The 24,113-nt window shown below is 43.7% G+C and overlaps 1 protein-coding gene across 1 annotated transcript in view; it reads right to left on the bottom strand.

Moving 5' to 3' along the window:
- The window catches only part of Bmper (BMP binding endothelial regulator), a 245,062-nt gene that overhangs the window by 173,927 nt on the left and 47,022 nt on the right, over positions 1–24,113 (bottom strand). The window contains exons 4-6 of the mRNA XM_032909288.1: positions 15,702–15,784; positions 11,900–11,990; positions 8,144–8,226 (exon numbers count right to left, since the gene is read on the bottom strand). Of these exons, the coding sequence (XP_032765179.1) occupies positions 8,144–8,226; positions 11,900–11,990; positions 15,702–15,784 (257 nt within the window). The remainder of the gene's footprint in view (positions 1–8,143; positions 8,227–11,899; positions 11,991–15,701; positions 15,785–24,113) is intronic.

The raw sequence follows: 24,113 nt of genomic DNA, 5'->3' as shown, positions 1-24,113 counted from the left end.
ACTCTCATCCTCAGAGCGATGGTAGACATATAAGGAAACTGAAACACATAAAAAAAAAAGAATTGTAACAATGTTTTAGACTAGTCTTTTAAAGCTGCTGTGAGCTTTTTTGGCCTACATAAGTCAGAGGCACCGCCCACATTGATCTAATTCTCTCAATAATTGCTCAATGCTCCAATTTATTGCTTGAATGTAGCCAAATTTCTCCCCATGGACGGGGAAAATATAATGAGAGCCTGTGACTACGAGGCATTAGAACGGTACTCACTATCACAAGTAAGGCAAAGAGCATGAGAGAGGGCCCAGGCCTGGAAGGTCTCAAGTCCCAGGAATGGCATGGTTTAAAGTGTGAACCGTTGACTCACGTGGCATCACCCAGCCACAGAAATGAGGATGCCTTCCTCTGCTTCCTACGTCGTGGTTGTGCAATCCCAACTGCAGCAACATCACTGTGAGGTCACATCTGAGGGTGCTGTTTTGTGTCCCTTTTAAAAGCTCTGCCACCGTGAGCAGCCCCATCGATGGTGGCCACTTCCTGTCACAACTTCTGCTGCCAGGGATCAATCATGGGGCACTTCTCAAGTAAGACAGCCCCCGGGAAGGTCACTTGCTTGCCACACAAAGCCATCTGAGCAAGTGTTGCAGCAGCTGACACAATCTGCCTTCCTTCCCGCCCTCCTCCACAGCAGCCCACATCTCTCCCTCTTCCCTGATGAAATGGTGAAAAAGGCAGAGGGGAGTGGGGGAGCTGGGTAGAGAGAAGAGTCTGGGCAGATAGGGAACAAGGCACTGCAGATGATGTGGAAAGCAAGATCTGCATCATTTGCACTGGAATGTGGTCATTATTATCAACACCCACTATGCCCCCAAGCACTGAAAAGTCAACATCTTCCCCTAATGGATGGAGCTAAATGAAATCATCAAGTAATTATGTATCTCACAATGAAAGTACAAAAGGGGTTGATTATTCTCAACCACCCCACAAAAGTGACAAATGCCTGAGGTGATCAAATATACCAGTGGCCTTGATCCAGTCGCCACACACTATGAATACAGATCAAATGATCGTGCTGTGCCTCCCTAGTACATGCAATTTAGTTTCAGTTTAAAAAGAAAATGTATTATAAACATCACCAGAGTTATCTAACACCTAAGCATGTTGATGTGTTGATGTTTGGGGAACGAAGCATTGGGTTTTTATAAGGAATCAAACCAAGATTCTTTCGAGATAAATTGTTTCAGTTTCTAACACAAAATAAGTGGGAGCCCACTGAAGATGGGGGTGACAGTGAGGAAGAGGAAAGGACAAAGGGAGAGCAGGGTAAGGGAGACTCATGTTTCTCCAACTTCAGTAGTCTAATGGTTCCTCTGTTCATCGTTCAAGACTGTGGTTTTGGCTTCCATGGGCTCCAAAAAGGACGGAGAGGCCGTACTTCTGACAAATGTGCAGAAAAGGCACCATGTCAGAGTGACCAATCCAAAGGTCAGAACATCCAGAAAAGAGAAAACTGGAAAAGAGTCAAAGGGACAGGACAGGATATGCTTAAGAAATGCAGGCGAGGGGGGGGAAGCCACAGGACCTCCATCTTCTTCTCAGAATTTCACTCTCCCTTGGAGACACACTTCGCAATATGTCAAGTGTAAGTGCGAGCAAAGGTGTTTATGGACTTCGGGGCTGCTAGAGCCAATAAAGCAGAGCTCCTCCATCACAGACAGCCCATTAACAACCCATGTTTATTGGTAAAAATGTTCTGAATTTAGCACGCCTTTGTCAGCAAAAGCAATTGATCTTGGCCAGTTAATTTGGCCGGTTTTATAGACTGAGGCCTTACCACTTTTCTCAGGGTGTCCTACAACACTGTGGGCCTACCTCCTATTATCAGCAATTTCTAAGAACCCTCAGCCTAGAGAGTTCCTAAAACAGACTGTTGGGGGGGGGAGGGGAAGGCAGGAAGGAAGGAAGGAAGGAAGGAAGGAAGGAAGGAAGGAAGAAAGAAAGAAAGTGAACATAAACATCTCCCATTGGTAACTTCACCTTTAATCTTTCAGTTTTCTTTTTTTTTTCTTTTTTTCGGAGCTGGGGACCGAACCCAGGGCCTTGCGCTTGCTAGGTAAGCGCTCTACCACTGAGCTAAATCCCCAACCCTCTTTCAGTTTTCTTGAAGATAGGTTTCAGAGAAAGGCCTGTGCCAGCTGCCACATTTCCTGAACATTTGACTAAGCAAGCATGTGTTGGATGGGCAGAATGAACAGACAGATACAGAGCTACGTAGATGTGTGGATAGACTCATAAATACATGGCTGGTGGGTGGATACACAGATACATAGGTACATGGATGATAGTTGATTGATAATTAGATGATAGATAAGGATGACAAGTGAATGATACACAGGTAGATAGCTAAGAGAGAGAAAGAGAGAGAGAGAGCAGACAGACAGAAAGATGATAGATGAATGGATAGATAGATAGATAGATAGATAGATAGATAGATAGATAGATAGATAGATAGATACAGACAGACAGAGAGACAGACAGACCGACCGCGGGGAACCAAGAGAACTTCAAGCTCAAACCAAAGGAAGTTTATGCTTTAACAAATGTTCAACATGCTTCCGACTCAGGAAACAATCGTTGCTGTGTTTTAAAACTAACACAGTTCTTACAGCAAACACATCTTATAAGAAACATGCTCTAATATGACCCAGACAAATGTATGGAACAGCTAGGGGAATGCAAGTCATCACTCCCCTGATTAGTATCGGGATTCTGGATGCGATCGTTTGGCCTCTTATTTATAGAGTGTAAATGGGGCTGATATAGTTTAATGGGTGACGATAAAGCCCTGAGTTTCCTCAGTGAGTCATGATGATATTCACACCTAAAAATGTTGGCCTCTTGGCTTCTGGAATGGGTAGGAGTAAAGGGTTGCGGAGTCTTCTCCAGATATCATCAAAGGCTAGCATGTTCTCAGCTGTCTGGAATGCCATGCATACTGTCCTGACTGAACCAGGATATAAAGTCATATGCAAAGCATTTGTTTCATTAGCTAAGGCATCCATCTCAGTCAGATGAAGCGCCTTTCTGGTGGTCTGCCTCTGTCACCACATCACAAAAACACAGCTACACAGATTTGGAAAAAAATAAATGAAGAGTGTAAAGAGAGGGACCAGACTTCACATGCAAGCCACACAGCAATGACAATGTTTTCCTGGAGAGAGAGAGCACTCCAAGCACCCATCAGCCAGAGAATGTATGAGGATAACACCCACTCGCCCAACTCCAGAGCGAACAGTAAGCAGAGAGTACTGGGACAGTGAACTGCAGTGAATATCTCAGGTAGGGTGGGTTGGCCAGTCTGAACGAACTGGCTTGTCACAGGATGGAAGAAGAAAACATTGTTCTGTTTATAAACTACCTGAAACAGACCAGATGGTGGAGGGAAGAAGGCGCATACGATGGAGCGTGTGGTGGCAAGCACTGAGGACCGGAAGACGAGTATGCACAGGATGCAGTGCCTTCTGGCACAGCTAACACAGAGAGCAAGAAAATAAAACAGTAGCTGGGATACTCTCAGTGTGTGTGTGTGTGTGTGTGTGTGTGTGTGTGTGTGTGTGTGTGTGTGTGTGTGTGTGTGTGTGTGTGTGTGTGTAGAGAGGGAGAGAGACAGAGGCAGGGATAGACAGAAGCAAAAAGAGTGGGGCAAGGGGATGGAAGGAAGACAGATATGCTGGCAAGTTAGAGCCATAGCATCTATGATGGTTTGCACATGCTTGGCCCAGGGAGTGGCACTATTAGAAGGTGTGGCCTTGTTGGAGGAAGTGTGCCACTGTGGGGGTGGGCTTGGAGACCCTCCTCCTAGCTGCCTGAGAATGCCCAGTTTGTTCCTGGCTTCCTTCGGTTCAAGATGTAGAACTCTCGGCTCCTCCTGCACCATGCCTGCCTGAATGCTGCCATGCTCCCGCCTTGACGAAATGGACTGAACCTCTGAACCTGTAAGCCAGCCCCAATTAAATGCTGTCATTTATAAGACCTGCCTTAGTCATGGTGTCTGCTGACAGCAGTAAAACCCAAACTAAGACAGTGTCTCAGGAATATAAATAGGGAAATGCTGGACTTTATGAGTAACACTGGGTGCACAGAAAAGTGGACTAATGCAGTTATGACCAACTTGGAAAGATCAAACATTGTCCAAAGGAACAAGGAGAAGCCTGGGCAAGGAAGCAGAAACATGAAAGAGTATGAAGGGTGGGGGCAGTGAGTGTTCTAAATGTGCATATGTACAGGGATGTACAGACCCATATGTACACACATATGCAGAGACATAAGTGCACCCTGATGAGCATAAGGATCACCCATAAGCAAACATATCTGTTATTGATAACTCTGGACGCCTTGCTATCCTCATCTGCTCAGACTTGTCACCTGAGTTCACAATCAGTCACCTAACATCAATATCTACGTTTCTTCCGCTTCTTCTTCAGGGCACTTGGCCATCTGAGTGGCAGCTGGAAATGCCTGCCCATCAATACTATCCCAGAGACAGTTCTCGGTCAAGACCGATGGGGGCTGACATAGGCACATTTCAGGCCCCTCCCCCCAGGGAGAAAGATTCCGAAGCATGAAATTTATACAGGCGTCAGGAGTTTCCTCGGCAAGACTAAGATCTACCGACAGTGGCAGTTCACTGAGGTCGTGGTTCATTCAGTGTTCCTGTAACAAAATGTTGCACAGGTTGGGTCATTTATCAAGAACAGAAACTTAGTTCTGTTGAACAGAAATTTGGCAGCTTTCAGAAGGAGGCACTCAAAGTGGCTGGTGAGAGGTGTTCTCTGCTCCCAAGATAGTGCCCGCAAATGCATTCCCCCAGAGGAGAAGAACATTATGGGCTCACACAGCACCAGAGTGGGAAGTTGTCAAGCGAAGTCAGACTCCTCCCTCCTGACCGCTTATAAATCTACCCATAAGATCAGATCCCTCATCATCTAACAGATTCCTCAAGGACCCACTTAACACTACCACAGTGAAGATTTATTTTAAACACATATTCGGGGAGTGTGGCATTGTTCAGGTCCTAGTAATTGATAGTGTACCCTCAACCGGCTATCATCATTCCTTACCCCATCCCCCACATAAATTCATAAACTACCAGCATTAGGTTGTTTGTCCCTGCATTAAGTGGTCTGTTTCTAAGGAAATCCAAATTTAGATATGTAAATGTGTTTGCATATTAGCATATAAATGTCATACTTGTATACATTTGCATAGCTATTTGTATGCATGTCTGTATGTATACATAAACAAGCAGACTAATAAATATAGATTATGTGCACACAAATATGTATTTACATAAATACAGTTGTCCATCTATGTTCACGGGTAACACAACTGTGGATCCAACCACCCACAGATCTAAGGGTGTTTGGGAAACTGCGTATGCTGACCATATCAAATGTTTTTGTCATTATTCCCCAGTTAAAAGAGTTTAATATTTAAACTATAAGAATACAGTATAGTAAAATTTTACATATCATTTATATGGTTTTAGGTCTTCTAAGTAATCTAATGATTATCTCAAGGATGTGTTGTTATATGTGATTGCCATGCAATTTCACAAACTTGCATAAAGAAATTAAATATCCAATTTGTATATTTATAGGAGATCTGACCCAATTTCTAGCAGATCCTGAGAGAAAAGCAATACGAAGTACACGCTTACATAACTTTCTTTGCAGCATTCACACTTTCCTTTCTGTTAAAATGCAGGATCCTTCTCTGTAAGGGAAGTCCACAGACCAAGGCTCAGTCTGTCACTGGTGCTGGTTAAAACCTTCCATTTCCACTCTCTCATTCAGTAAAAGGTCACCTCACACCTTTGTACATCTGACACATCGAAATCCCCAAACCAGACAACCTTGGCAAGCCCCAGACAGAGTCAGATCACAGATTTTGAATATCGCAGCTCTAAGCCAACAACCCCATGGTCACCTCACTCAAGACAGGGCCACACTTAAGACAGGGCCATCAGCGGCCCAGATATCACTTTGGTTTTGCTTTTAAGTAAACTATATGAAAAGATAGCAAAGGAGAGAATATTTTAAAGCGAAGTCATTTTAATAATGAAATTATTGCGAGAACTGAAGTTCATTCCTTAAACTTCTATAGTCATGAAAAAGAAAAAGTGCTCTGAGCATACCCCATGTCCTAGTCCTCGAGTGTAAGGCCATCCTCTCTCCCATGTATTCTAACCGTCTAAAGACCAGAAATGAGGACCATAAACAAAACCAGTAGTTACCCTTTACATGATGGGGACAGTAACAAGGAGAACAAGGGAAAAAAATCAATCAATCAAACAAACAAACCCAGGACTATGGGTGCTTAGGAAACTAGACTAAAGCCAAGAAGGGATACAGACTACAGGGTTGGAGAGAAGCATCTAAGCGAGAAAGGTTGAACAGAGATTTTTAGATTTTTTATTTTTCTCAACTGGAAATTAAAGCAGAACTTCCAGGGGCCTGAATTCGGCCTCGAGTGTGTTTCAATCCCCACACACCGAATTTAAAAACACACAGAGACACACATGCCTCAGTCTGTAACCCCTACACACGTGAGCTCCTTTCCAGACCCAGTTCTGGAAACTTCTGACATCACTGGTAAAACGACAGGGATCTGTCATCCTCCTTGGCACCTGCCAAGTTTCTTCTCCATGGAGGGCCAGCTGTCTGACTGCGGCACGCCTTTTGCAGGAAGACAATTTGTTGATGCACATATTTACAATCCCCTACCGAAATCTGCCTTGTTTTTTTTTTCTCAAACTACTTCCAAAAGATTGTTATTGAAAAAAATATTACACATGCCGACATGGAAGAAAAGAAACTAGAAATGGGTAATTTTTAACGAAAAGTAGAAATCCCGGAACTAGTTATCAATAATAAGACAGAAAACAGAAGTGTTTGTGGAAATGTGCACGCTTATTCTTGTTTTGATTAGTGTGTTTGCAATTATATATATATATATATATATATATATATATATATATATATATATCCTGTGTTATTTTATATCTAGATATATGTGTGTATATCTCTCTTCTTCCCTAGCTCCCTCCTTCTCTTCCTTCCTTTCTTCCCCGTTCATACAAACACCATCTCGAGAACCCAGTCGTGTTTACTGTCATCTGGACATGAGGCTGGATGAGTATTGCCCCAGGAGGAAACTACTAGGAAAGACTTAGGAAGAGCAGTGAGTCCCAGGGCTTCACAAGACCATGCTTGGTAAGCGTAGGATGCTAGAGTTCCTTGTGTATTCCTTTTTTATATCCTACGATGCGTCTGCATCACAAGTGACCTGGGAAGCGCGTGCTCTTTATTCCTCAGCGTGTGCTGTACTAACTCCCACTGTAGATAGCACGGCGCAACTGGGTGCACCTGCCTGACACGGGTCTCCCCATTACCACAATCACCACTGGTTTGACTTCCGATTTAAAATGCATTCATTTTAAAACTCCCTGTAAAATCGTATGTAAAATCATCTCATTCTTAAGCACGGTGGAAAGATGGGTCTATGGGAGTCTCATTAATCTCTACTCTGCCCAAATCTGTTATTTATAGGTAATTTCCACCTGCCACGTCCTCACAACCATAGGTGACCAGCCCTAACCCCACCCCATAGAGCACACTGTGATTGTTCGAATCTTCTGCTCTCCCTGGGCTGCACACAACTGAAAGTTATCTCAACAGGAAGTCCCTCTGCTCCATGAAACAGAAGACTGAGGGTCTTCCCCAAAATGGGGGTGGAAGAAGAACTCCACTTGAGGGGACAATGAGCCAGTTTGCTCTTCAGAGGACACAGGGCAGGGTCTGCCGGCAATGATGGTTACTCAGTTGTGGACCTATAGGTCAAGACCAGGGTTCTATTGAACACTCTGGAAGGAACGCCCACAAACTGGTACATAGCACAGAACCTCAACCCAGGAGGCCAACATCACCAAAGCTGCGACGCTTGCCTCACATGGAGTGGGTTTTCCCTTGACTCTGCATCTTAAGTACCTAATGAGGAGAGAGTGGGGAAGATGAGGTCCCTCTCAGTGAACGCTACAAGCAGCTAACCCTAAGGATCGCCTACCAATGCCCTCTCAGTACTTACAACACAGGAGCACTTGATACATTTGTTTCCTTCTGGCTGAAATTCTTCTCCTTCCCGGTACTGCACACCTTCAAACACACAGCCTGCAAAACAGAGATTGGAATTAGGACAGCAGACTTCGTTCAGCTTGGCAAGGTCCTTCCGCCCTATGATTCCCATCGTCCACCTGTACCCTCCACCTCTTCCCCAGCATAAATCGTCTTTGATTGCAATATTATGCAGAATTAAATCGGGAACATGGTACGGTGCAGATGATTGGCGTGTTGGCGCAGGTCCAGAAGCCCTGCAGATGATAGAGAACAAATGTCGGAGGAACTTGAGTCAGCCCATGGACCGCAGATGTGCGATGGTGAGTCACGGTGGGATCTGGAGCTGCAGTGGGATGGTGCTGACCACAGCCAGGGGGACCAACTCCAGAGAGGTCAGAAGAGGTCAAAAGAGACCAAAGCGAGGCCAAGGGAGGGAAGGTTAAGATGAGAAAGAGCAGATGCCTCTGTGGGCGGCCACTTGAGTACCAGGAATTACACAGTCTGTTCATGGCCCAGCATGCCCTTGCTTCCCACATCACCTTCCAGTCCTGCAGGAAAGGAGCTCTGTCCCTTGTCCCACAGATGATAAAGACACAGCAGGTGCATGAATTGGAACATGAACTCGGTTCTGACACATCTGACGCCCTATACAGAGGGTCATGCACAAAGGCAATAATGGACAGGAAGAAGGCAGGATGTGTCCTATGGTTTTCTCTCTCTCTCTCTCTCTCTCTCTCTCTCTCTCTCTCTCTCTCTCTCTCTCCCTCCCCCTCTCTCTCTCTCTCTCCCCCCCTCTCTCTCTCCCTCTTTTCTTCTCCCTCCCCCTCCCCCCCGTGTGTATTTATGTGAGTGTGTGTGTGTGTGTCTGTTAATGGGATGTAGCCCCTGCCAGGTTCATCACATAAAAGTCCTCACCTCCAGGAGGTGTTTCCTATTCAAACAGTGTTCAAGGAAGTACTTAATACTTAGTGCACAGACTGGCAAGCAACCGTGTCAGTGAATGGCAAAACCACTTCCTTCAAGACTGTCCTCACAAAGCCAGGATAGCTGAGGTCACATCCTACACAGTAGACAACGATGGAAATATGGGCAGGCTTTTGTGAAGAACAGTGGTGTTCAAGACAACGTCAGAAGAAATCATCAGAGGCTAAAAGCAACAAGTTCCTGAAGAAGAAGAATGAGCCTGGCCCTTGCTGATTGGCTCCTGGCCCTATCAATCTTCAAGTAACTGTGACAAGTGCTGAGTCCAAAATACAGTAGCCAAGTAAAGACATTCAAATGGCGGCCCAGGCGCAAGATCTTTTTATAGCTCTAGGCACAGCTAGCAGTCCGCTCTTTCCTTGCTGTTCAGATGATGTTGAAAGCCTTGGTAGCACGGTCTTCCCAGTTGCTGTGTCTCAGCACTGTTCGCAATCACAGATGCTTAATCGTCCATTTCCAAAGGCCACTTTCAACACAGTGTCTTCCGTCTTTCCCCATGTTTGCACCTCTGACTGTCACATGGCTTGCCACAACAGTCTAGACGTGACAACTTCAACAACAGAACTTAAAGTGAAAACTCTACTTCTGTCACGCCCACCATCCTTGAGCAATGCACAGACTACAACGACCAAGGAGCAGACACCCAAGAATGCCCTGAAATTCATTTCAGGAGGAAACTGCTCACATGTTTGCCATTATGCAGAATGCCAGTGTGATCAATGGCAGATGCCAGGCCTTCTGAATTACCAGGGTAAATACCCTAAGGCTCTCCCTGACTACCCCTATCTAGAACTAGCTGAGGCTTCACTCCAAGACAAAAGAGAGAAGATTCTGGAGAAGGCTCCTCCTAAATCTTCCAATTTGCATCCCAGCATGGCTGTTGGAAGTCAGGGAAGGGAGCAGAGGTAAGAGCCGATCTCATTCCCGAGGCTCACGCCTGTCCAGTTAGGGCTGGTGCGTGGCACTGGCACGCTCATATTTAAATATTTACCTTCCAGAACCTGAATAGAACACTTCTCCTGGTATTGATGGAGTAGGTAGTATAATCTGATGGCTAAGAATGAGAAGAAAACTAATTCCACCTCCATCTACTGTGCTTGGTCACTATGGGCCTTGGTAAGACACAGTCACTGGGTCTGATTTCCTGTTGTCCTACAGACAATGCTTTGCGCATCCTTGGATGGTCCTAAGGACTTAACCCTGCAATATGTGCTAGGATAGAGTCTAGTTTTTTCCTCCCTGGAAGCTCAACCAGAAAAGCCCAGTGACAGAAGCAAGCCCCATGGATCACATGCCTATGCTTCAAAGGCAGCCTAACACAGGACTATTTCCCAAGTGACAGGACGTCAGATACAGTAAAAGGTGTTCAGTTTCAAGGATCCCTTTATATTACCCTCACACTACATTGCTCCTTAAGAGCTTCTGTAGCTAAGAGGGACCCGGAATTGATTTCTGCATGGATAAATCAACCATCTACTAAAAAGAACTGAAAAATACTTTAGGAGTCATTTTAAGGTTTAAATCTACATAATAAAAAATAGGCTGTTCTATTATCAGTCTCGAACTTGACTACCTATAGAAATCACTTGGGCCTAACCACTAGCCTACCCCCCACCACTGCCCTGAAAGATTCAAATAAAATTTGCCTAGGCATTAACATTTAGTTTTCCACATCCGGTCTGAAGAACTGACAACCTGATTTAATAGAACTCCTGTAGGTATCCAAGAACATGCTGCCACAGTTCAAGTCATCTAGCATACTGAGAAGGAAAAGTATCCAAAAAACTGCAGATCAATTCGAAGCAGTTAGCTTATAGAATTGGTTCACCTCTAACCAGTATTTTTTCACCGATGTAGACTGAGGAAATATGAGTTTTACAGAAACTTCGGAGTGAAAGAAAGCTGAATTAAGACCTCTCAGTCACGGAAAAAAAACTAGCAGCAGGGGAAACTGTGGGTTTCAATGGGACTGACATGTGGAGGAAGGACCCTCTCTGCAGAACATCCCACAAGGGGGCTTCTGAGTAGCCAGCCCTTTGCCTGCTACCTCACAAAGAACAGTAGTTGTGAGTAGCATCACCAGTGAGGAAAAGGCTCAGAGAAAACACAAAACACCTGTCTGAGACTATCAGCCGCAGGCTTAAAAGATCAGGAAAAACATCTCTCACCTCAAAATCCCCAGGCTCTCCTGAGAGAGCAAGTGAAGACACAGGAACCCTCCCACCACCAGAAAAGGCTTCCTCTGCTATCCGCTCGGCAGAAGGATAGCAGGCCCAGCTTGTTAAACCACACTGAAAACTGAAACCAACAAAACTCCAAACTACAGTCATGTGGGACCCAGTTCTCCACTTTCAAAAAACATCTGGCCACCTCATCATCGCGACACACTCTGGCTGAGGAGGTATTGCTATGGGAAGAAGTTGAAAAAAAAAATGCTGATCGCAAGGAAAGCCATAGTCCTTCCTTCCAAAATAAGCATTACCTGTGGCCTAGAGTGGAAAGCAGACCTCTGAGCTTATAGATTCCACAAGACCTACAGCACATAGTTCCTTTCATACTGGGCACACAAGAGCCCATCAGCTATTGCTACTCAAAGAAGCTTCCTCTCCAAGCTCATTACATGTGCAGATGTAAAGTCCAGCCTGGATAGGGGAGGGAAATGATGTATTCTTGATAAAAACACGGCAATGACAACAGCACTGTGCTTCACCGGGAACCTAATCGGCTTCCCTTTCTTGAGCATTACCTGGACAGGTAGGGCAGCAGGCTCCTGGATGCTCTGTGGGGTTTTTACAATGAACAACACAACGCACCTCAGACTCTGTGACCACGCCCTCCTGGAAAACAGAATGTCACAAGTAAGTCAGCCCAGAATTATCACTTGAGTTACTTCTTTAGGGAAACAGTCAAGAAATTAGACAAATCCAACCCCCCCCCCAAAATGCAAGGTAGGTTGTTGGGCCTGGAAGGGAAGATGCAAATGAGAAAAGATCCAGCTCACCAGAGGGGATGCTTCGGACCTGATTTACATGTTATTTGTCCCATCATGGCTTTGGTCCTGTGTTTTTTTTTCCTTTAAATCTGTTTCAAAAGATCTCCTTGCTGACCATGAGCATCTCACAGTCCTGGCTGGGTGTTCATAACTGTTTTAAGTTGTCCTTAATGGCTGGGTTTTCCAACATGGTTACTACATCCTTAGCCATTAACTACAGACACACGGGAGGATCAGAACTCCTACACTTGTGTCCAGAAAAATCCTTCCCACCTTCTAGGGAAACAGTCGCCAGTTCTACAGTCTGACAAGTGCCACTGGGACTCGAGTAGAACCCGGGACTCAGTCCCCTCCATCGGTAAATGAAAAGACTGGAGAAAATTATTTCTAACTTCATATTTGAGTATGTCAAGACAGATTAGTGTAGGTTCAAATGATGAAATCAGGAGAGTCACCAGCAAACTGATCTTGGTATCTCAATGACATTTGAAGTTGGGGTTTTGGTCATTCATTTCTTTCTTTGAAATGGGAATCACAGGTATCCCAAGCTGGTCTTGAACTGACAGACCCTCCTGCCTCTGCCTCCTGAGTGCTGGGGTCACTAGTGGGCACCACCAGGACAAGTGTCAAGGGAAACATCTTTTGAAATTGTCGAGTCCCTACTATAGTCTCCACCCACTTTTTCTAAATGAATTCGTATTCTCATCAGTTTGATTTCAAATTGGATCTAGAGTAACATAGACTGAAGGCAGGTATTATGATCTCATAACAAAGTTATTTTCTTTCTTATGTGTGCCCCACATACACACGGGAAGTTGTATTTTAAATGTTTTCGTATCTTGCCTGGCTTGAGGGTGCCACTACTAGAATTTATTATAGCATTTCTCACAATTGGGGGAAAGAATCCTCAAATACCGGCAATGCTCATTTTAAAATGTTTTCTTTAGCCCTATAGCTGAAGCAACGCTGTGAGGCAGGCTCAATTCTCCTTCCGTATTGGCAACCCAAACGGTGATTGCCTCAGGGGAATTCTCAACAGGAATTTCTCATTGTGATCTCCAGATTTTTCTCTCCTAGTTAAGAAATCAGAAGTGGGTAAAAATGTAGAATTTTCATCATTAGAACTCCCTTGGCACAGACCGTAAGAAAATACGTAGAATTCGACGCAAATGGAAACAGACCAGATTATCAGACTTGTTGTCACCCGTCTGGAACCTAGCTGAACCTACCGCATGCCAGAGTCTGCTAGACGTTATATTAATGAGTCTCTCTCTTCTATTCTCTTCTCTCTCTTCTCTTCTCTTCTCTTCTCTTCGCCTCTCCTCTCCCCCTCCCCCCCTCTCTCTCTCTCTCTCTCTCTCTCTCTCTCTCTCTCTCTCTCTCTCTGCTTACCGCATCTCTAATAGCTCCATTCCCTGTATACAGAGGTGTCAAGAGTGCACCGGCTCCTCTGTGACTTTGTGGCCCAGAGAGAGACTATCATTGTGTTTACCTCAAACAACAGGAAGTGCCTACGAAACAGGAAAGACCCTTGCCTGCATCCTTCTAGACCTCATTCCCTGAGGAAAGAAGAGGGAGGCAGGAGCACAAAGAGAACCACCGCGAGTGCATCCAAGAGGCTTGCTTTCCCACTTGTCGAATGAAAGGTGTGAAAGGCGAGGCTCGTCTTTGGTGGGGAGCACGCCCTCCCTGATCCTCTGCAGCCCTCCTCACTGGAGCATCTCCTCACCTCTGACACTGACGTGCTCCACCGTCCTCCCTGGGTGTCACTGGTAGACAGTAGAGTGCATGCTTCATGAAAGGAAACACCCCTGTTTAGAGGCTCCTGTTTAATGGAAAGGCTATCTTCGCCCATTCAAGGCAGCAACATCAGCGCTGTAAGACCTCAGGACTGCTGGACAGTGTTACTCGGGACTCCTCAGTGTGCATCATTGACTTGTTCCACAAACGTTGTACCCGAGACTTCTAAATTAGCCCCCGCCAGGACTGGAAATGTCACCGACTAAGGAGCAGGATGGAGCTGAAGATTTTGGCAGGAGTGTAGACTCTGACACTGTAATTAAACCTCATTCCTCCTGTCTGTACCTTGAGTCTGATGAAGTCTACCGTCCAAAGGAAACTCGGCGTTGGTCGGTTCAATTTATAACTTATTTCACAAACAGCTTGCTACACAGAGCAGCCAAAAATGAAATAAATAACTAGAAACCTAATGACTGAGAATGCCTATTGTGTAATAAAACCTACAGCACAATAAAACCACACATGACTTCATAAAATGTAGAGTTCAGAAGCAAAATGTCAACATCTCCAACATTCGTCTCCAATAAGATCTGAGACAAACAGCCAGTATTATACCTACCTGTCAGTCTCCTCTGACTGCAAACACAGATACCAAGAGGGTGAAATGGGGTTTGGAATAAAATCACTTAACAGCAAGTGTTCCACACAAATATGATTTTGAAGTTATTTAAAATTAGATAAACAGCACACTTTTGAGCAGAAGAAATATGAATTTATTCAGGGAAAGTGAGGAGGAACTCCAGAGAGTACGAGAATATTCTACCATTTTTAACCCTATTTTTTAACTTGCGGCCATATGTGGGCATGACATACCGTGTGTGAGGACATGAGTGCTATGTTTAAATGTGGAGGCTAGAGGACAATCTGGAGTGTGGGCTCCCCTTCTGCCTCACTGAAGGTTCTGAGGATTGAACTCAGGCCACAAGACTTGCAGGAGCACAAACCCATTTCCCTCTGAGCTACTTCACCAGCCACTGGCTGTTATTTCTTGATTCAGTATTTCTATATAATAAGGAAAGTATTTTGGCTGTTCATTTTCTCTTTGGTGCATCTGACAGGGCTTAGCACCATGGGATTAGAGCCATGTGGAGCAACTGCTCCTTTGGGAATTAAACAACAGTCAACAACAACAGCGGACTCCATAGTTGCTGAACCTGTGGTTCTTACAGCTTGGCTCCCGCTCGACATCTTTTTGAGTCAAGGAAGGAAAACGCATCTCATCTAAGGGCAGCTCTTTTCTGCTCACATTACAGTGGTTCTCAACCCGTGGGTCACAACCCCCTGTTTCACAGGGGTTGCCTCAGATCATCAGAAAGCACAGATGCTTACGATAGGATTCATAACCGTTGCAAAATTAGTTAGGAAAATAATTTTACGGTTGGGGGTCAGCACGACGTGAGAAACTATTTTACAGATTCACAGCATTAGGAAAGCTAAGAACCACTGTGCTAACAAAGATTACTGTTTTGCTCCTAGACGATTTCACAGGAAGACGTGAGCTCCCTGAGGACAGAGACACCTTCCAGGCGTTTTTCCCAGCTTCGCTGTAGCTGACGATGGTGGACAATTCCACTGAGTGTTTCTACAAACACATCCTGTCCAGTACCTACCCTGCACCTGTCCTCCTTCTGGCTAATGTCACAACAGATACATACAAGGATAGAGTTGTTCCCCCTTCCGTCTTCCCAGTCTCTTAGGAGACCCACTCGCTATTGACTGAAAGTAGCCAAGGAAGAGGGAAATAGTTCGGTTTTACCTGGCACTGTCTAAGGGCACAAGGCTCAGCTGGGCTTTGCCACTTGAAGGAGCTGTTGTAGGTTCTTCCCTCATGAGTACAACCTAGACAGGAAGAGAAAAAAAAAATCCAAGAATGAATGTGGCTCCTCTGTCTTTCAAGCAGAGGTTAAATATGTCACGGAAGCCAAGGCTACACCCATGGCAATATTTCCCACAGTACGTGTATCTGCTAGCCAGCACAATCACATGAAATTTTTCACAACTGACTCTATTAACCTGGCAGATTACATTTTCAGATAGCAAACCATATTCAACTCTCTTGGCCAAAATATATAAAACTACCTTTTATTTATGTTTAATAAAATAGGAGGATGCCATATCTAAAACCAAGGCAGTGAAAGAGGATTTGATGTGAGATTCTAAGAGTTCAGAGTTACCGAAAGTCAAGAGAGAAGTATGAAACATGGCAGCGAGGAAGAGTGCTAATTAAAATACAGAGATTAATTACAAAATTCTAGTAGCTATGACTCTCACTAGACCAAACTTGCCAAAGCTTACTTCCCAACTCAATCAAAGGGCTATGCCTTTCTAGGCCACTTTTGCTTTTTTCTCAGGTAATAACTGCAAACAAATCTGAAATCACTAATGTCTGCATTATTACGTGTTGAGACAATAGGCAAACTCAGTTCATACTAATTCACTGGCAAAAACAGAAGTTAGAGGTTACAGATCCTCACAACAGGGACAAACAGTTTGGCCTTAAGGCCCTGGGGAAAAAGCCAAAGAAGTAACTAACGCATATAATTCATTCAGTCTGGATTCAGGGTTTACCATCCCGTGTGCTATGGCCAATACTTCCTGGTGAGATGCACTGGGTACACCTGCTGTCACTGTTGCCTTAGGAGTTCACCAGACAGCCAGCTTTAATTGAACAGAGCACACGGAACATGAGACGGCCATTACAGAGTAAAGCGGCTGCCCCTCTCTTGCAGAGGTTGACTCCGACACAGCCTAGACAACCCAACCACACCAGCTGATCTGGTTCAAGACAGAGAGGACTCACCTCCTCTCAAGAGTCCTTTCAGATAGCACGAGGCAAAGTGTTCCTAATTCATGGTAACAGAATAATAAAGGGCTTGTGGAATTTCCAACAGATGTTTTCATAAACTCGGAATCCAGATCTGGATTTCCAAGGCATTGTGAATGGCTGAAACACTCAGTAATTCCTTGCTCTCCGGTGCCTACACATCAAATGACTCGAGCACACAGCTGATTGGAAACATATCTGGGGAACGCTTTCACTATATATTTTTTAATTTCCTTTGCATGAAGCGTTACGGAGATAAAGTGTCCAGCCACAGGAACCTTTAGTGCACTACAAATACTTATGCCAAACCAGGGATGAATACAGTAAATTTTCAACAATGAAAAGTAATATAAAATGATTTGGGCTAGCATAAATCTAACTGAGCAAATGCATTCGTGAGCGACGTGCCATGTGCCTGTCTGATCTACTAATACAAGCTTGTTTGGATAATAAATAACTTGTTCCAAGTGATCGAGGCAGGGAAATCAGAGAACCAAATCCCATTCATGCTAAATCTAAGCAAATACAAAATGCCTGCCAAGTTGGCCAATCCAGTGGAGTTTCTGGGTGTGCTATATATTTTCATCAACTAGATCAAAAAATGTAAAGACGGGGCGATTGTTTGCTACCAATAGGGCAAGCGGTGATCTTGGCTTTTTACATGGAGGGATGAGACTTGGTAGAAAGGTCTCACAGGTTTGGGAGGAGGTGCAGGCTAGGCAACCCCCTAGCAGTGCCAGGCCATGTGCAGAGAGCTCCCAGGAGGAACACAGGACTGTACAGAATATTCTACTCTGAACAGGACGGAGGCATCAGAACAAGCTGTCCACAGTACAGGGAACACAACAGTGTCCTTGGCTTCAAGTAACTCTATTGGGAGAGTGGTTTCTCCACTGCTTTTGGATATGCAAAGAAAATCTGGGCAATAACATTAGAAAAATCAGACCAAAGGCAGATTGTTAAGTCCATTGCTTAACTTCCCTGTTAGCATGTCCGTCCGCAGTGCCTGAGTCCACACAATAGATTTCTCTGCATGATGGATGGAGGTGGATGGTGGAGCAGGCTCAAGAAACATCTGTGAAACTCTCTGTAGCAAATGTATTCCATACCTTCTCCTTCTCCACATGCTCTCACTAACCTAACTGGCTACAGAGACTTCCCACACCAGCGTTAGCGATACCATTTCACAGGCAAGAGATTCTTGGGAATATAATTATTAAACTCGAGATATCCCCATTGCCCGGTTCTTAGACAAATGTGTTTTCTTAGAGCAAGATATCAACAAGCAATGAGCTATGTGAAAACTTTAAGAGAACCTTAATATTACTTAGGAATGATCTCCTCTTGAAAAAATTTTGTAATGAATTCTATCTGCCACACAATTTGTGCCGATCAAAGAATAGTCAGACATTCTCTTGCCTACCACCAAGTTTAAAGTGAGCCGAATTATACTGTCTCTTACTGGACGGAAAAGAAAGGCTGTGAAAACTTCCCACCATGTTTCCAGGAGGGGCTTCTCTATTACCTTTAGTGAAAGAACACACTTTATTCTGTTTTGTCTCCAATTCAGACTAGCGCTTTTATAAAATACAGGAACAATGACTTGTTAGAAAAATTGCATTTAAAACATTGCACGATGTATGAGCTTGCTTTTTAAATTATTACCTGCAAAAGGCATAAAACCCCTCAAGCTACAGTCAACGTTTCTAATTGTTGACTCTACGGTATTGTAGACCAGCATTGCTGTCTATGGGCCACTGGGGGTCTGCAGGGCCCATTCTGAGTGATCCTGGAAAAATCTGTCCTGAGTATCGGGAGCAAACAAAATAAATAATACAATTTGCTAAGGTTCTGATAGGTAGAGCTAGAGGCAAGATTAGAGACAATGCAGCTTACAAGTGAAAAAATATATATAGAAAGTCTACGGTGTCTGCTCCAAATTACAGGGAGGTAAGGGTGAAATGAACTAGAAACCATATTCCAGGTGAAACCCACATTCTCTACATTCAAGTATAAGCCTCTTCTAATATTCTGCATTGAGCCTAAGTATCCAGGAAGCTAATTATCCAGGAAAAGAAAGAAGTAAGTGTCCTTCTTATAAAATCAAGTGATAATTGACGCAGCTGCTAAACGAAAGGGAGAAGGGGGTTAAAGAACATGGGAAATAAGCAGAACTCAGTAATGTGGGGTTTCTCCTTCTTCGAGTGTCTTTATAGGAATTTTCTAGGAGAAAGTTTGTAAGTATCCATTAGTTTCCTGCAGACAATGGACAGTTTTTAAGAAACCACAAGCTTTTGAATAAGACCATCAGGACTGCAGGAGGTGTAATCAATTCTTTTCTGATAAAAAAAAATCCCTGCAATACACGTAAGCCAGCTGTTCTCCCTCCTCCCTGCCCCTGTCCAGGGGAATTCTGGCAGCATTAGGAGACACTGCTGATTGTCACGATGGGGACGGAGAGGGGCTGCAGGTGTCTTGTAGACGCAGACCTCCCGAGGCAGCCTCCCACCCACAGGGCACAACATCGAATTAACCAAGACGAAGGTCAACCATACCGAGGTTGGGAAACCGCAATCGAAACCATCACGCGCACAGCCTGTGTTCTTACGTCTAAAACAGTGTAAAATGAGCCCAGCTCAGCAGCTCCCAGCCTCTGGGTTGTGAGCCCAAAAAAACCACTGGAAAATAGAGATGTGTACATCACACAGCCTAACAGTAGTTATGAAGTATCCATGAAAATAACTTTATGGCCGGCGTCACTACAGCATGAGGAACTGCACCGAAGAGTCACAGCGTTAGGAAGGTTGAGAATCATTGGCCTGAACGTCTCACTCCCCCTCCATATGTATTTTTACTCTTGGAATACTAAACATTTTCAGAGCGAGGAAAAACTTCATAGTACTTTCCATTTCTTTCGTAAGGAAGCTCTGCCTAGACATCCAGTCAACTCAGAGGACACATGGCCGCGACAGGAACAGGAAGAACATAAATGAATTAAAGCCACAGTGAAGCAATAAAACTCATTTTTCGCATTAGTTGCAACCCTTTTCAATGGCCACCCTGTTCCGAGGGAGAGAGAATACCACACACTTTCATTATCATTATTAAAATAACTGTTAAAAAAAAATCACCAAGACTGTAAAAATAGCATGAGCCTTGTCAGGAGCCCTAGGAGCTGTTACTGGCTTCTCCGTCTTTGTCTAAAACCCTTACTTCTCACATTGACAATGAGCAGAGAACCGGGCCTTACCCTTGCTGTTAATGTATCCCCTGGCACCTTACGTCCTAACCTGTTTCGGTCTTTCTCTCATTCTTAGAACCCTGCAGAGGTTCCCAGAGTTCCCTTTCACAATGAACCTGCCAGGCCTGACTGCAAGTCCCTGTACCTCAGCCAAGGCTACCCGACTTCCTTGCCCTTCTCTTGCAGATATCGCTGTGTTTTCCTTTTCTGGGGGCCCTCATTCACTTTCATAACCTACTTACTTCCTCTCCTACCTGTTCCATGCCCCCAGTTACTTTTAAAAGCCTCTTTACTCCCTCTCATACCTGCTGGATGCCCACAGGTATCTTACAGCCCCTTCTCTCTGGCCTCCGCTCAGCTGCCGCATCCCCTGACCAACACTGACCTGACAGGCTCTCTGGCTGTCTCCTGGCTCTGATAAGGCTCTCCGTAAGCCTTCGTCGACATCTGCCACTGTTCAAATTTTCAAGTCCAAGGCTTAACATTTGGTGAGCCACGTTCAACCTGACTGAGGTATACTCAGGTTCCTCCACATGTGGCCAGAAGGTCTCATTCTGTCATTTGCACATGGCCTTCCTTCCCCAAATCTCCAATGTTCCTTTGCCCGCCCCAAAGGACACACGGATCATTCATTGCATCTAGGAAGCCATTCTCTCTGCATGCACAGGGTGTAATCGCGGGTCCTTCACAACACCGTGTATGTAGAAAGTACCCAATCGGTGCTCGATTGAGGTGGTATGAAACAGCAAGCGCCTATACACAGCTATTCCTAAAAACCATAGAAAACAGAAAACAGCAAAGGTGACATTCTTCAGACCTTCTATCTCCTGAGGCTCTCAGGCATATGGACCCAATTAAATTTACCTCCAGAAAAGCAAGTTTTTCCTGGATTAATGCAGATGACTTAATTTTCAACAGTATGTCTTTTTTCCCCCAAAATCAACTTTGGTCTCGGAAATTATTGTTCTTCGGTTATTTTATTATTGTTGTTGTTTGTTTACTTGATTTTGTTTATTAAGCTTTTGTCATATTTATTTAACTTAAGCCAGACTTGGGGTCTCTGAAGTCACTTCTTCCTAGGTGGCAGGCAGAGGGAAAGAGTACAGACAGACCTGCCATTCTTCGCTGTTCCTGGTCTCCGACAGGACACCCCCACCCTTGGCCTTGGTCAATAAGCCCCAAATCACCCCAGTCCAATACAATTTTTTTTAATGAGCCACTTTTCAGAACTTCTCCAGAAACATATGGAAGTATAGTCAGAGGAATAAACATAAAGTCTAACTGGCCATTCAAGGGCTTAAATCGTGTCCTTAAGAGTTCATTTAGCCCAGGTTTTATTACTCTTCAAGGCTCTACCTGCATGAATCCTGCAGGCAATTTTGCTTATTTTTGTGGCTAATGGGAATTTTATGGCCAAACCATTTCCTTCATCCCAAGAGAAGAAGTCAGACTCACAAACTGAGTTCCTAGAGAACGTTGTGGGCCCCTCACAGAACATTCTTCATGGAACTTTCTGTTCTGTCTTCCCAACCAGGAATTTAATATATGACCTAAATTAAAAACTGACAATAGAATAAAGAATAGTAGATACCTGTTCTAAATACCTTTCTATTCGGCCACAAACTGTGCTATGCTGGGGATCTTTTGACACAGGAAACAACAGATGCTAAGAACTCCGAGGACCAAATTCAAACACCAGTGGTTTGATTCGCATGCTTTTGAAAGAGATAAAGTGTTTTACAATTTGGGGTGTATAATATCAGCCTAAGAAAATAATTTGTATTTGAGGACAGAAAAACATCAGCAGGCTCTTGGGATGAGTTACCGTGAATGTAGGCAAAAAGGTAAGAACAGAAATCTTTAGTTTCTCAAATTAATTTCAAAGAAATCAGTGAATACCACCTCTTTGATGAGTATAAAGAAGAAACAACTCTCTCTCTCTCTCTCTCTCTCTCTCTCACACACACACACACACACACACACACACATATCAAATGGCACATATGTGACTGATGTGTTTAAATTTTATATGAAGTGTTTTTATGGTTCATTAAATAAGCTGCTCTGGTCTCAATGACAAAAAAAAGTTGTTCATAAATAATCTACTACTACCTAATATTACATTTTATTTATATTTTATAGTTTATATTTTATTTTTAGCTAATTAGTAGATTCATCAGAAGGTGTAAACACACAGGGAGGTGTATATAGATTGTGTAAGCATAGTAAAATATCAAAACCAGGGCACACACAGGAATGCTGTCCACAAAGCACATTCACATTTCACCAATTTGTACATAAATAAATGGTGTGTGTACGTGTGTGTGCGTGTCACACATGTTTGTACATTTCTATAACCAATCAACTCACAAAACTGTGCTAACACCATGCACACCATTCAGCTTCTCGAGCCCTTAATTTACAGCCATAATCACTCTGACTCTTGTATCCTGAATGACTGGTAACCAGAAGTCAACTACGTCTATGATCTTATTATTCAGGAAGATTCTGTTAACAGCATCACAGTTTGTGTGTACATGGTATAAAATGAAGCCTTTGAGACTGGATGTGCTCTTGGACATTTTCTTCTGTCTCCATGCAAGTTATTGGCTCAAGAGATTGTTCCTCTTCATGGCCGTGCAGAATTCCCTAACGTAGATATACACTGACTGTACAAACATCCCCCAGGGAAGGATGTCTGAGCTGTTTTATTCATTTGTTTGCTTGCTCGATTGCGTTTGTGTTTTTTCTTTTCTTTTTGTTTATAACAAATAAGACTGCTGTGCACATTGACTCAGGGAACAAATGCCAAGAATGACAAGTGCCCACTCAGTTTTGTGAGAAACTGTGATACTCACGATCAACGTGACTAAACCATGTGGCACTTTTTTCCAGCAGTAATATGGAATTTTCCACCTTTTAACCATCACTTAACATTTGCATCTTTTAATCCATTTCTGTATATGAGTAGCAATGACTCAATGTGACTTAGATTTGCATTTTCCTGATAGGTAATAATGTTGACCTTCTTTTCATGTAATGAAATATCGCCTGTACTATCACACAGCTTTCTCCTGTTTTCTAATTCTGATTTTTTTTCCACCCCAGCATGTTCAGAAATTCTCCCAGAGAGCTCGTGTGCACTCTATTGATGAGACCCTCAGCTCCTGGTTTCCTTTAGAGACTGTGCTTTTGATGTTAAGTCTCAAAACTTTTGAACAGTGCTAGGTCCCAGATATTTTTTCCTACAGGCTTTTTTCTATGTATTTTTTCCTTCACAAAATTCTACTGATGGAATTTTCCCATGGTTTAGCACAGTACTTAGACTGTAATAAACATGGCTTTAATATTAAAATTTTCCTTACTATCCAGAAAGGCACCAAGATTCATTGCAGTAAATAAAATAAATATATATGCTTAATACTTTGCAAACTACTTGCTTGGCCTGTTTTTCACATTTCACATGAAAGGCTGTGATCAATTTTGACTTGATTTTTTTTTTGCATAATTTATAAGGTTTGGGTCTAGTATATTGGTGATTGGTTTAACTTATTACCTGGAGCTACCAAGTCACTCCACCACAAATGTTGAAAAGAATGGGTTTCTTCCATTTACTTTCTTTGTTTAAATATGGCTGGGTATGTTTTTGTGAGTATGTCTCTAGACTCTGCCTAAGTGTTTCATCAATGACTAACACCAGTATGTCTTGGCCTTATATGAGCTCACAGTGCTATAGCTATAGCTATAGAAGTAGACTGATCTCTCCTACTTCTTTCTTCTTTTAACAGTTGTTTCAGCTATTCTAAGTCCTCAGCATTTTCATGTAAATTTGGGGATAATCTCACACACTCACACACACACGCATTTGAATACTATGTTAGAAATTATTTACATGGGAATATTAGGCTTGTCCACACATCATCCAGAAGTCTCCCATGGTGAGCTAAGCTCACTTATGTTTGCCCAGCATCTCTCAATATCAGGAAATATTTGTAAGAAACAAAAGATGAGGCCAGTAAACATGCAGATTTCTGCAAAATTTTGCTTTCTCTTGTCTGCTACCTCCTTGGCACCGGCTTTCATCCGGCGAGTTGATGCTGAAC

The sequence above is a fragment of the Rattus rattus genome, chromosome 8, assembly GCF_011064425.1.
Source record: "Rattus rattus isolate New Zealand chromosome 8, Rrattus_CSIRO_v1, whole genome shotgun sequence".
Lineage (NCBI taxonomy): Eukaryota > Metazoa > Chordata > Mammalia > Rodentia > Muridae > Rattus > Rattus rattus.
This window is presented reverse-complemented; position numbering and strand designations above follow the sequence as displayed.